This window comes from Dermacentor variabilis, chromosome 1 (assembly GCF_050947875.1).
Source record: "Dermacentor variabilis isolate Ectoservices chromosome 1, ASM5094787v1, whole genome shotgun sequence".
NCBI classification, from domain to species: Eukaryota; Metazoa; Arthropoda; class Arachnida; order Ixodida; family Ixodidae; genus Dermacentor; species Dermacentor variabilis.
This window is the reverse complement of record NC_134568.1, coordinates 90,884,595-90,896,872: the sequence shown is the minus strand read 5'-3', so window position 1 is coordinate 90,896,872 and position 12,278 is coordinate 90,884,595. Positions and strand designations below refer to the sequence as shown.

The 12,278-nt window shown below is 47.2% G+C and overlaps 1 protein-coding gene across 1 annotated transcript; it reads right to left on the bottom strand.

Moving 5' to 3' along the window:
- Positions 1-664: 664 nt before the first annotated feature.
- Positions 665-10,193, bottom strand: LOC142578607 (protein Wnt-8b-like). Its single transcript, XM_075688048.1, has 5 exons — positions 10,133-10,193; positions 9,913-10,047; positions 8,493-8,635; positions 4,432-4,706; positions 665-851 (listed from the first exon to the last, which is right to left on the bottom strand). Exons 1-5 carry the CDS (start codon positions 10,191-10,193, stop codon positions 665-667), a joined length of 801 nt encoding a protein of 266 aa, XP_075544163.1.
- Positions 10,194-12,278: the final 2,085 nt, after the last annotated feature.

Sequence of the window (12,278 nt, the reverse complement as noted above, 5' to 3'; positions counted from 1 at the left end):
ACCAAGTCATTTATGATGGCAGTAGTCAATAGGGACACACGTACAAAAGACACAACGATACAAAACGAAAATATGCAAATGCGGTTGCGCGACGGAAAAGGGAAATAAATAAACATATAACGTCATTAGCGCAACATTATTAAAGTAGCGCACGCGCTAACTTTCTTTCTTTCTTTCATTCTTTCTTGCGATATTTTTGCGATACCGCGCATATACATTGCACATGAGTCCATAACAAGTAGAAGGTACTAGGTTCGACGCTACAGTGCACTATAGTTCACTACATAAAGCGCCGTGCGATGCGCCGCGCCGTGCGTCAGAAAGATGACAATTCCGACTTTTGGCAACTTGTTGGGTGCTGTACCTGGTACTACTAGTCGTGCGTTGGTTCGCACGCGGAATCACCCGTGTGTCCCCGAACAGCTGTTGCTGTGATACGAATGCCAGGCTTGAAGCCGTCTTGTAACACTAACGGCGAGCGTCCGTATAACCTCATAGCGAAACGGCTAAGGCTCGTCCTGATGCCAGGTCGGTGCCGCAGGTGCACACCGTGGCACGGGCAACAGTGTTCACAGATGTTGCAGGAGCAGCACGATGGCGGCACATTGGGAGTCAACAGCAAAGGGCGCGTGCGCACGGGGCGGTGCGCGACAAGGCAGGTAGCTCAGTGGCAGAAGTACTTGGTCACGTTGATGTCGCAGCTGTCGCACTTGACCGAGCAGCACCAGAGAAACCGGCAGTTGCACGAGCTCCTGGTCGTCACCGCCACCTGCCTGACGCCATAACCGCAGTTATAGCACAGGTTTTTGCAGCTGTCGCGTTCCGTCCGGGACACGCCACTGCCAGTCCTGCTGCAAGTGATAAAAGGGCGCGACGAATGCTCTGTTGTAATACATTACCACGATCAACACGTTTCCGGCTATGAAAGTTCAAGACTTGTTGCGCCATTAGTACTTTTTTATTACAAAAGAGTACCGACACATTCTTGTGTCGTGCTTTTTTTTGTTCTTGCTTCTTTAGGTAGCTGTCGACTCCATAATTACAACACGAAGCCTTAATTTCTCGAGAGCACCACAAATCATTGAAACATCACCTTTTATACGACCCGTTGAGAACGCACCAAACGCAGCATGGCTTCGGAAGTGACAAAGGCGACTCATCACGTCCCCGAATTCCGGAGTATATGCGTGTGTGTGTGCGTGCGTGTTTGCGTTTGCGTGCACGCGCGGGGAGGAGGAGAGTAGTTGGAAAATTGTGAGGCTCTTCGGAGGCCCAAGCATATCCGCTGGGCCTTGCGCTGGTCCACACCGAGACAAATAACATTTATTGGCTTCCTGCCCCCTGTCCGGGACTAGTGTGTTAGGATGGTAAGGGGTGATACAAGGTTGGGAGGAAGATGCGACGTTGATAATGACGGTGTTGTCTCCTAATTGGGGTCGATCCGACTCATCTTATAAGTCGAGCCAAAGGCCGTGGTGAGCTCCGCTAACACGGCCACGCTGGCTGGTATTGGATCAGTCAGCCACTGCCCAGTGTGTAGGTTTTTAGGTAGTGTCGTAAAGACTGAATGGAGCGCGTGTACAGACTGCCTATGTAATCTTTTTGAGGAAGCCATCTTTTCCAGGTATGCAGTGAAGGATGTTTTGTGTGAATGGACAGCGTTTTTGGGCCTGGAATCATATGGCAGCAGCATTGCATGTTTTCGAGTTTGCTGTGTAGCTGGGAAAGTTGTTTCTTGTTCGTGCCATCCCTCTAATCTTAAGACGCGCTTGCTCGAGGCTATTTGTTTTAGTACTCTTGTATTTGTGAATGGGTCTTTCCACTAGGGAGATGGCGCTGAAATGTTTGCACGGAATAGAGCCTGGGCGTTTTCATTTCCTTCGATGTTATCCAAGTAGCACTGTAAACGGGGACAATGTCGGGGCCAACGTTATCAAAACATAGGCCCTATGTGGACCAACATCTGGCCCTCATTCCCGTGCTGTCAGAGTGACTAATTGGTAACCATTGCATAATGCTGCACTGTTCTGGATTATTTTGTCGTTTATTGATGTAGTGTATCGTGAATAGAACGGGGCCGGTTTCCCATTAGGAAAGCTCAGCGTACTATTTGACTGTACGCGTGCTAATGAGGACACTGTTATAAGTGTTTGCGTGCGGATTTTTACTTCGCTAATAATAGTTCCGCTTTTCTATCTACTTAGATTCCTCTTCACTTTCTCCTTGTGCAGGGTAGCAAAGCATGCTTTTTTTTTTTGTCTGGTTAACGTTCCTGCTTTACCTTCCCTCCCTCCCTCCCTCCATCCCTCCCTCCCTCTTATCTGCTGCTTGTTTTCTTGGGTAGGCAGAAATTCTAGAGCGCCGTGTTTCTCTGCAACTGATGCATCGCATGTCGTAGTCGCGGAGACTGTATTGCGAGTCGATACCCTGTACAAACTTAGTGCCGCATCCTTCGCACGTGCTGTGGGGCAGACGTCTGCTGTCTGATATCCGATGATATGTCCAAATGTGCACTTAACAGCTTAGGAAATGCAGAAAGCCAACGATGGGGATGAAGCCAGCGCGCCGTAGATGCGAACGGTAAGCTTGGGGAAGCAGCTCTGTCCGCGAGAAAGTATGCGGCACACGAGGCCCAGAGGTCAGCTCGTCTCCACATTCAACTTAGTGATACCATAGCTCCAGGAGACGCGGCGATTTATCCTCGGCTCAATAGAACGGAACGATGTTTGCCGCGGCAACTGGTTGTCGCCGACGCACACACGAGAAATACTCCTGCACGCAGCCGCGCGAAAGTGCACAACCACTGCCTCGATCTTGGATGCAGAGATGCTCAGGCCTACACAATGTAAGTAGTGGGTGAGCACATACGGCGTGCACTGAACGCAGCGTCACACGCGCGCAGCACATGTGATGGGGTCACCAGCAGCTAGCGTGAAATCGTCCGCATAAATAGCAATTACGCGAGCAGGGAAGGGCCTGTTCACGGTGACGCACAAAGGGAGGCGAGCCGACACCAATTTGAACAAGGGGCTCAATGCACATCCCTGCAGAACACCGCCGGACACGGGGCGAGCTGAAGGTTGTCCCGGCGCGCACACGCAAGCTTCTCTCTTTCAGAAAAGCGAATATGCGTAGCGTGCTACGGTGTTTCCAACGGCAAGTGTACTGAACACGGCAATAACATATAAGCGTGGCAGATTAAACGTGTTGCGCCAGCCATCATGCTCGTCGTCGCTTCTCCTGTCGCGCGCCGCGCTACGTTACACCGATAACATCGCTCCTTCCCTCTCGCCCCGCCAGTGCTCCGTTGAGGACATACCACCCTACATTGCCGAAGTTTGGATCTGCACAACTTTAGCACATAGAAAGCCTTACGAGAACACAGTCGTGTACTGGTATAAGGATCAGCCCACCCATGTCTTTGAGCATATATACCATATACTGTCCCTTAATCTTTCCGTCCCCTTTTCCCTTTCCCCAGTGTAGGGTAGCCAACCGGGCTCAGTCCTGGTTAACCTCCCTATCTTTCCTTTATCATTTGCTCTCTCTCTCTCTCTGGATCGGCCCTCATCCGCCCCGCGTTAAAAACCAGAGTACAGTGCTGACGGCCAAGTTTTGATATGTATAACGCTATTGCATTAAAATAGATGTGCCGTCACAATACATGCGCGAAATATTCCCTAAAGAATCGCTGAAGGACAACTCATTCGTCGAAAACGTCCAGGACAAAGGGCTTCATTTAGGGTAACCTTGAAAATATTAATTGTTTATAAGGTTAACTACTGAATTTGGCACTCAGACAAGGTTTTTTTCAGATTTTCGCCATGCTTGCGTGACGAATTAAAATGCTGGGACAGGGCAAGATATATATATATATATATATATATATATATATATATATATATATATATATATATATATATATATATATGTATATAGCGTAGAGTATAAAAAAAGCTTGCACTCGTGCGTGTGTGCTCGCTTGTTGAGTCTTTCTTTTGGCCTGCCATTGCATCTTCACTTAAACAATAAAACAAGATGCCTATATCAGGTTCTCGCCACTCTGTCTGGAACGTAAAACACGAGAAACTTTTGTCCCTGTTGCGGAGCCATCTTCACAATTGTAGTCGGGCTATATACGGGGTCATTGGATAAAGGGAACATATAGGGGCAAATGTGGGCCGTTGGATGGAGCTCACAGAAAATGTAAGCCCTCCATCCGGCGCCTTGGCCGTGTTTAAGGACTTCGTGCCTGCGCGTCTTTTCGTCTAAATTCTCTAAATCGTGAAAACGTTCGAACCGCTTCTTGTATTTCAGTTCTCCGTATTTATTCGGCCATCACAATGTTCCACAGAAGTATAGACCCTTTGTAAGTCGCTGAAAATAATGTGTGAACTTAATAAATCGAGCGATCACCAAGCCGGTGCCTACCGTGAGCACTCACGGCCGTAGGTGCCAGTGGTGTCGAGGCTGCGGTTCGGCAGGCAGTAGTTGTCCGCCGGTACGGCGTAAACCAGGACTCTCTTTGCCGCGGGCCATTTAGGCACGCCGCGGTTGACATTCACCAGGTGGGCCCGGTCGTACGCTTTCCGCAGCCTCCGTCCGACGGCAGACAGTTCGCCCGGCTGCAACCAGCAAGTCTTCGTGGTGCACGTGCCCGACGGGCCGTGACACTTGCAGGCGCGCAGCAGTGACTTTCGTACCGCCTGCAACGACAAGTGCATCCATGTGGCACGGTGCGTTTTGCCGTAGCTCGCTTTTTTTTCTCTCAGAATTCACAACACATTTCGCGATATTTAAAGGAACTGACGAGCAATTCTTATGGTACCCCCCCCCCCCTTTTTTTTTTAGTGCAATGGAGAGCTTACCGGTCAGAGTGTCGAATCATGCAGTGATAACGCGGAAAAAACCGTGCAACTTTTTTTATTACAAGTTTTCGATCTGCAATGAGGATGTACTAGTTCCCTGGAAGCATGCTGGACAGTGATATACGAGCGTGATAGCGATTATGCGCAGGCATTGATAGGAGGCAGAGGACAAGCGCCGTCAGAGCTGTGAGGAAGTGTAATTTTGTTTGTCAAGACGGTGTTCCTGCGATTCATGTTTTTCCAAGTGCTAAATTATTGCTACAATAATAGCTGCGTGTTATCGTGGTTTCATGTCCAACAGCTCTTGTCATTAACAAGTCAAGGACGTCTTTGAGTTAAGCCGAGTTAAGTTCCCTAAAGTGAAACGACGATTTTACACGTGACGCGCAGTTCAGCGTGTTGCCGTAGCCACACTTTTGATTTCCGAAGCACGTCGTCTCTCGAAGTAGTGAGCAAGCTGGAACAAAGTACCTTAGCCGGCATGCAGGCTCAGAATTTCGCGCGCGTGCAACAGCAATCATGTGCTCCGCCATGCTTTGAGGGACGCGAGCCCCGCTAGGTAGCGTGGAGTTGTTTTACGCAATACAGGCATAGAATAAGGCGAAAAAGCCTAATAATATAACAACTACAATCTGAAGCAATAATTATGCGGTTCCTAATAACAGCCGACTTACGTACAGTAATCTGATATACTAAATCCGAATTACGAAGGCTTCACACCTCCAGTTCGTGCCACTTAGTGGTTTTTGAGACTTTGTTTGGCAACTTAAAATTATGATTTCTGCTTAAATCGTGAACAGCGTGCTGGATTCTGCCACTATAAAGCATCGTCATTTCATTTCCATCAACGTCTCACAAAACATCCTGGCCAGCTGTGAGTCCCTTTAAAGAAAGACGATGTAGTCCCTGCTTTTCTGACCAAAAAAGTCAGTTGACAAAAAGAAAATTTCTTTTAGTCAGCCATCACTGGAACACCAATATATTATTTTGTATCATATTTTATAGGGATGAATACTCGCATGTGCTTTAGCCTTACAATTTCAGCTAAGCAGACACGATTTCATTTCTGCTCGACTTCAATTTCGCAATTTCAACGTGTGCTCTAAAGCGTAATAAAATAATATCGGCATATTTTAATTAGCTACCGGAACATTTCGATTTCTCATGCAGCGATGGCCTCCTCTTCAGGAAATCAACCTACATAGGCCGAATTGCAGCATGTGCTTCATGCGATTAAAATGGTTATAAATAAAATTAATATCGGATATGTTATATGCGCACCATATGAATCCAAAAGACAATAAAGCTTAAGAGAGTGTAGGGGAAGCGAACTTCTTAAAATTGAAATGCCGAAATAATTATGAGTGTGAAGTTCATTCGTCGTTCGTATTATCATCAGAGGATAATAGAAATTAAAGTGGAAGAAAAGGCAACTTGCCTCTCGGTGGAAGCCGAACCTGCATCTACCGCATTACGCGTGCGATAACTGTCCGTTAGTTCACGTCTTTAGGTATTTGTGTACGTGCAGTAAACCTAAGCCTGGGAGTGTTAGCCGACGCCACTCAAGACCATGGCGGCGTGTGTATATAGAACATCATTTTAACCGCGGGCGTCAGTACGCGATAATGGCAGAAGACTTGCCAATAAACCATCGAACGCCCCAACCAGCAATCAAGGCTGCCAGGTTTTAGACCTTCGCTATCCAATGAACACGGGTCAGTAGTGCAGCTTAAAATCATTTTCAGCTGGTGCCTCCCGAGAACGTCTGGGCGCTCGTTTCGGTCCATACTCGCGGTCGACTCGACGTTGCAGATTGCCCTCAAATCAGGCAAATAGTGCAACAGAATTTAATTTCGCTCATTTCCTTTTACAAACAATGGCAGCAACAAGACGCGATATTTCTTTTTTTTTTTTTTTGAGATGGCAGCTTAAATGTAAGCGTGCCTAAGTCTAATCATGGGCCTCTTCAGTGTCAAGGATGCGTATGATCGGTCCCGGAATTTATTTATTTATTTATTTATTTATTTATTTATTTATTTATTTATTTATTTATTTATTTATTTATTTATTTACTGCAACGGCTACTGCCTGCGCGATAACGTTCGCGGTTCACACTAAGAAGCGCGCTTCTCCTCACACAAGCTCTTATTGTGAAGAAGCCAGCCTTCAAGGCGTGGATTACGTTGGACTGGCTGATGTACACACACAGTGAATACAGGTGTTTCAGGGAAGATTAAGCGCACCTTAGAAGTTATGCAGTAGATATAAGTAGATTGTCTTTTCGGCAATGCACCGATTGCACTGGGGGAAGTAAGAAACAGTGAGATAATTTTTAATAAAGTGCATTGTTTAAACCTAAATGGGAGATTGTGACATTAAACGCTGCAATTTGGGAATTGAAACCGATAAGTGCTCAACCGACGTCTATTTGGTGGGAATTACTAGAATACCAGCAGTTTCAAGACATTCTACAAAATATGTTGGTGCTCCACATAGTTCCTTTTTTTTCTTGCAGGGGCTTGAGGAAGCCTTTGTGGATAGATAACGATAAGAACGCCAATGAAATCTCTCAACTTTGCGTACTCGGGATGGCACATGCTTTGAACGCAAACTGGTATACATCCGCAGTTGTAATCAGCTAGCGTATGATGATCGCGAGATCAAAAACGCGACTGCGCAGGTGCAACTGAATCACTAAGCCAACGCAAGCCCGCTGTAAGGCAGGGGCAATTAGTTTGTTTTTCTTTTTACTTGACAGGAGATTCATTGAGGACGAAAGTTTAGACTTTCAATGTTCAGACTTTCAGTGAGAAATAATATTTTTTCTGCAAGCGCTATAATTACCGGGGGGTTGCGAAAATGAGTTATTATCTGTAATGCGGTGCAATGTAGCATCGGCTCCGTCAGCTGCGGTCAGTTGCATCGTCTCGTTCGCGTCTCGCGTAAGGCGTGCTTCGCACCTTCGGCCCTGTCGACAGGGAATCGTTCTTAGAGAGTAGTGGGGACTAGTTTTTTCTAGTTTATTTGGTTTTTGAGTAAACTCTAAATCTCTCTTTGTAAATATTATCTTCGAGTCGCATCGTACGTCTCGCGACTTTTTCCAATCATATACCGTCTTCATCGTATCCCTACTAGGTACCACCATCGGATACTGCGACTGGTATTTACTCAAGCATGTGCTTGCCTGTGAGTAAGAGCAGTGCTAACGAAGCCTCTGGGCTCGAGTTTCTGAGAGAGAAACGTGGAGAAAACGCGATCGTACAGACAGCGTTGCTTCGTAAACCAGCGCCAGAAAGCGCTGGTTTTGATGTGCGTTACGCAAGAAGCGTATTCCTATCTGCTAATAAATCGTTTTAGCCTTTCGAATCCCTACAAAAAGATTTGACTACATTCCTTCTTTTGCGTATAGAACCATCGGTACATATAGAGAACTTCATCCATTTTCTCGCCTCCCTAACGCGCGTGCGCCTGAATTTTAAGTGATACTCTATGGTGCTACATGTTTAATAATTAAAATCTAAACAAAGCAAAATGAACGAGTTGCTTCTACACAAATACAGAACCACGCAGCCAAGGTTACGTCCCAGTCACGACTTTTTCCCAATCGCGCGGTCGAGCACTTACCGCTCTTCCGACGTTGTTGTTGTGCCTATTCATCGCAGCGTTTAGGTCTCTCATAGCTTCAACCTTGCCGACGAGGAGCCGGCGCGAAAAATCCCCTGCGTACTTGATATCGGCGCTGCAGCCTCCCCAGGACCAACTTGAATCTGTGCAGGAAGCATGGAAATGCTTTAATCGTTTTCGACCACTCAAGAAAGCTTAATGTGCCAGGTACATGCACCGTCGTTCAGGAAAGAGAGATTTTTCATTATATTGCCACCAAGTGCACCAGAATTGACTAAGGAAGAACACGACGAAGACTCTTCAGACCGCACGCGGACGCGTAGGATATGTTTATATTGCTGTTAAATTTAAACATTTTTTACAGCGACACTGTTAGCCTCTAGTTGGTCGGCATTTTTCGTGTTCGCGTCCGTTAGCAAAAATGCAGGCCGATCCCGGCGGCAGTGCAGGGCCAGGAGCAGTGGCTAGTATCCCCGTAAGGTAGATTGAGGCTTCAAGCATTCAACGAAGTGAAGCGAACAGTGCCTACAGGAGTCACGCATGCAACATACAGAACCGCATCCGTTTCAATAAAGAACAAGCACAAAACAAGCCTCCGAGCCACATAATCGATGATAAGGCACTCCTGATAACAATGCGAAGCACGTATTTTCCCGGTAAATATTACTGTTGCGCAAGCTGCCACGGCGACGGCAGCTAGCGAGGTGGACAATGACGTCCTTAGCCTTTCGTAAATAAAATAATCAGCCTAGCAACAGGTTTCAGTGTTGTTCCAGCACTGCTATGGGCGGCGGTCAAAATTACCATTACTCCCATTACTAACGTTACTCTAAAGCAATAAAGCATTGTATACCCCCCTCGGCAGTTGTAATAGTGCTTTTCAACAGCTTCGCTGGACATCCACCTACGCAGGGCCGGGATCGCGAGTCAATTTTGAAAAATATTTGTGCTGCCAGGTTACTGAGCAATCTCTCAGAGTGAGCATGTGCTACTGTCCCAAAAGCGACTACTGTACTGTGCGTAGTGCTAATACTTGAAGGTTCAACATCAAAAGATAGTCATTTGTCGTTTGAGTACGTGACAAATTTTGGATCAGGCTCAGGGTATGCTCGATCTATGCAAGAAACCCCTCTAAGCAGCAGGAATGCCAGCCTCGTGCAGAAGCTTATACCAGTATTCCGTGCCAGCCAGAGAATTCGGGGACTGGCGCCAAATATTTTGGATACTCCCTGAAAAGACAACGACCACAACAAAAGGTATGGATGGCAAAGCAAACCGACTCATTACACGCTGCAGAAACCACGACCTCCAACCCTTACACGGCGACCTGTTAGAAGGCATAGAAGATTAGCTGGTCTCATCAAACCCTTAGCAGGGCAGTTAGGGACGTGCACTTCTACCTCGGTGACGGCGCTCGCACCTGATTCAAGAGCTGCCGAAGAGCTCCTGACATCATAGCGCAAATTCTGTCGCCGGCTCATGGAGACTTTACTCCAGCCCCGGTCACGGACAACGAGTGGGATGTACGTGGCGCGTCTCTTCAGGCGAGCCGCTCCTGCAGCATTTGATTCGAAGTGTCTAAGAGCAGCTGTTCAGTAGCCTTGTTCGCAGTTCGCCAAAAACAGTTTCCGAGTTCCCACCAGAGGTCGTCGCCATGGGGTAGATGCTCCAGAAGATATTGTACGGCCGGCAAGCAAACATCGGTTCGGAAACGCTCGGGCTCGAAGCTTTCGCGACAGACATCAACTTGCTCCTCGAGCTCATAGAATCGGCGGTCCGCAATGAGCTGCAATAGCTGTACCGAGCGCAAAGGTCAGCTGCACCGCCAGCATAGTTCACGACGAAGTAAGCATGCACTCTGCGAACCTTCATCTGTAGCCTCGATGCACCGCGTCTTACGAGATAATTCCGGCGGGAGACTTATGCCGATGCTTTGAGACGCCAGTGAGTTCCAGCATGTCACATACCGACGAAATGAGGCGCTCTGGCCCTGCATCAGCGCAGCTTCCGGCCACAACCCCTAAAGTTACGAAGCAGTCGACACAGATGGTCTCGTCCAAGATCGTCGCCCACTGACGTGGATATCGGTCATTAGGCGCACGTCCTATCGACAGCCGCTTTGTTATCACTGCAGCGATGTGGGTCATGTATAGCGAGAGCTCCACTATACCGACGACTTGAACCGCAGAGCTTTGCTGCCAATTCACCGCTATCCCAGTTCGGCCAGAGACCACCGGAAACTGAAAGTTTGATTGCTCAGCAGCGCGCACTATGCAGCTGTAACCACGGCACAAGTCGCGGACACCTTCACCGTGGCGATCTTACGGTTACCCCCTCACATCGAGGGGGTAACAGGGACAATCACCGAGCCTGCGTTGGGAAAACTGACGTCAGCGACGCTCCGGAGGCGAGGCCGCTGATACTCCATGTTCTTAATTGTCCTTCGCTCAGTAACTATAGTAATTCTCCGGCTGTACCCTATAGGCTCAATGAGTGCGCGTAAGTTTGTATGTTTGCATGCCCGTGCGCGTGCTTAATGCGAAGCATTCTTAGGTTTACTTCTCAGCCAGTGCTGCCAGTCTCCGAAGCCAGTTTTCCCCTAACTCGACTAAAAGAACTCTCTAGATTTCCCTAAATTTTTGTAAGATACGGTTGTTTAGCTTGTCAACATGAGGGTTTCTCTAAAGTACATGTTTGTTTTTGTTATGCACATAAACTGCACATTTATAATTTAAATTTATTCCTGAGCTCGTTTTAAGATATTTAAATAATGAAGTAGCTGCACTAAAGCTGAAATGATGTCGTAGTGGAAGTTGTACTAAAAACACAGCCTCCTGTTTATGAAGGCTCCCTAAGGCGATAGAGGGGCATACATGTCTCATATACACGACACGTCTCTGCTGTGGCAATACGGTGTGGCAACAGTGCTTCCATTCTAATCGCATTAACGTCGGCATTCATCGTGAGGTGGGTTCTGCCACAATTTTTTTCGTTTCTTCCATCCCAAAACTCACCCAAACACGTGACCATTGAAACTCTACAATGGGACTCTGTCCGTGATTGCTCGGCTTATGGGAGGTTCCGGGTAAATTTGCGTGCATAATCGGTGTCTGCGCAGCGCCACGACCTCTTTATCGTGCTCAGCGCTCGGTATATGTGTCCACATTTACTGAGATTTGCCTGTGCAGCTTCGTTTCGTGTTGCAGCATACGTTTGTTTCGCTGGTTACTGAGAAATATTTCATTCAAAGGAAAGATATATCGACAGTACATCTAGAGGCACGAACGGCAATAGCGCTGTATAGATATGCTCGTTAACGAGAGGCCAGGAAATTCACACCTTCTCGTTTACTTGGTGAGATGCGTTACTGCGCTGGAGTACAATAATAAGTTATACTTCGCATGCTTATTGGAAAAGGTAATTTGAAGTGGCTGAAATTAAAAGACGCTGTCACGTCAGCAGTTCCACGTATCAGTTATCGCGGAGTTGCGGCAGTGGTGTGTAACAGAGACTTGCGAACATGTGCGGCAATTAAGCGACATGTCTAGGCCTTAATTTTAGCACAAAGAAATGAGGAGTTATGATCTTTGATGAAGAGACGAGTAATGACTTGGTATCAATGTAACTGCAAGTCGTACTCCTAGTCAAGCAACACACATATCCGGGGGTATGCATAGACGAAGGAAAGACCTAATCAAACATTCACAAAGATCATCTGAGTATGAAGGGGAAGAGGAACGCAGCAATAATGAGACAAAATAATGCTACCAGACGCCTCCTTGGAAT

Excerpts from the sequence above, each read along its gene's own strand:
- LOC142578607 (XM_075688048.1), bottom strand. The coding sequence starts at position 10,193 with ATGTTTGCTTGCCGGCCGTACAATATCTTCTGGAGCATCTACCCCATG. Across the intron at positions 8,636-9,912 it reads TTCGGCAGCTCTTGAATCAG|ATTCAAGTTGGTCCTGGGGA; the intron begins GTGCGAGCGCCG and ends CTTCCTGCACAG. Across the intron at positions 852-4,431 it reads TACGGCCGTGAGTGCTCACG|CAGGACTGGCAGTGGCGTGT; the intron begins GTAGGCACCGGC and ends TATCACTTGCAG.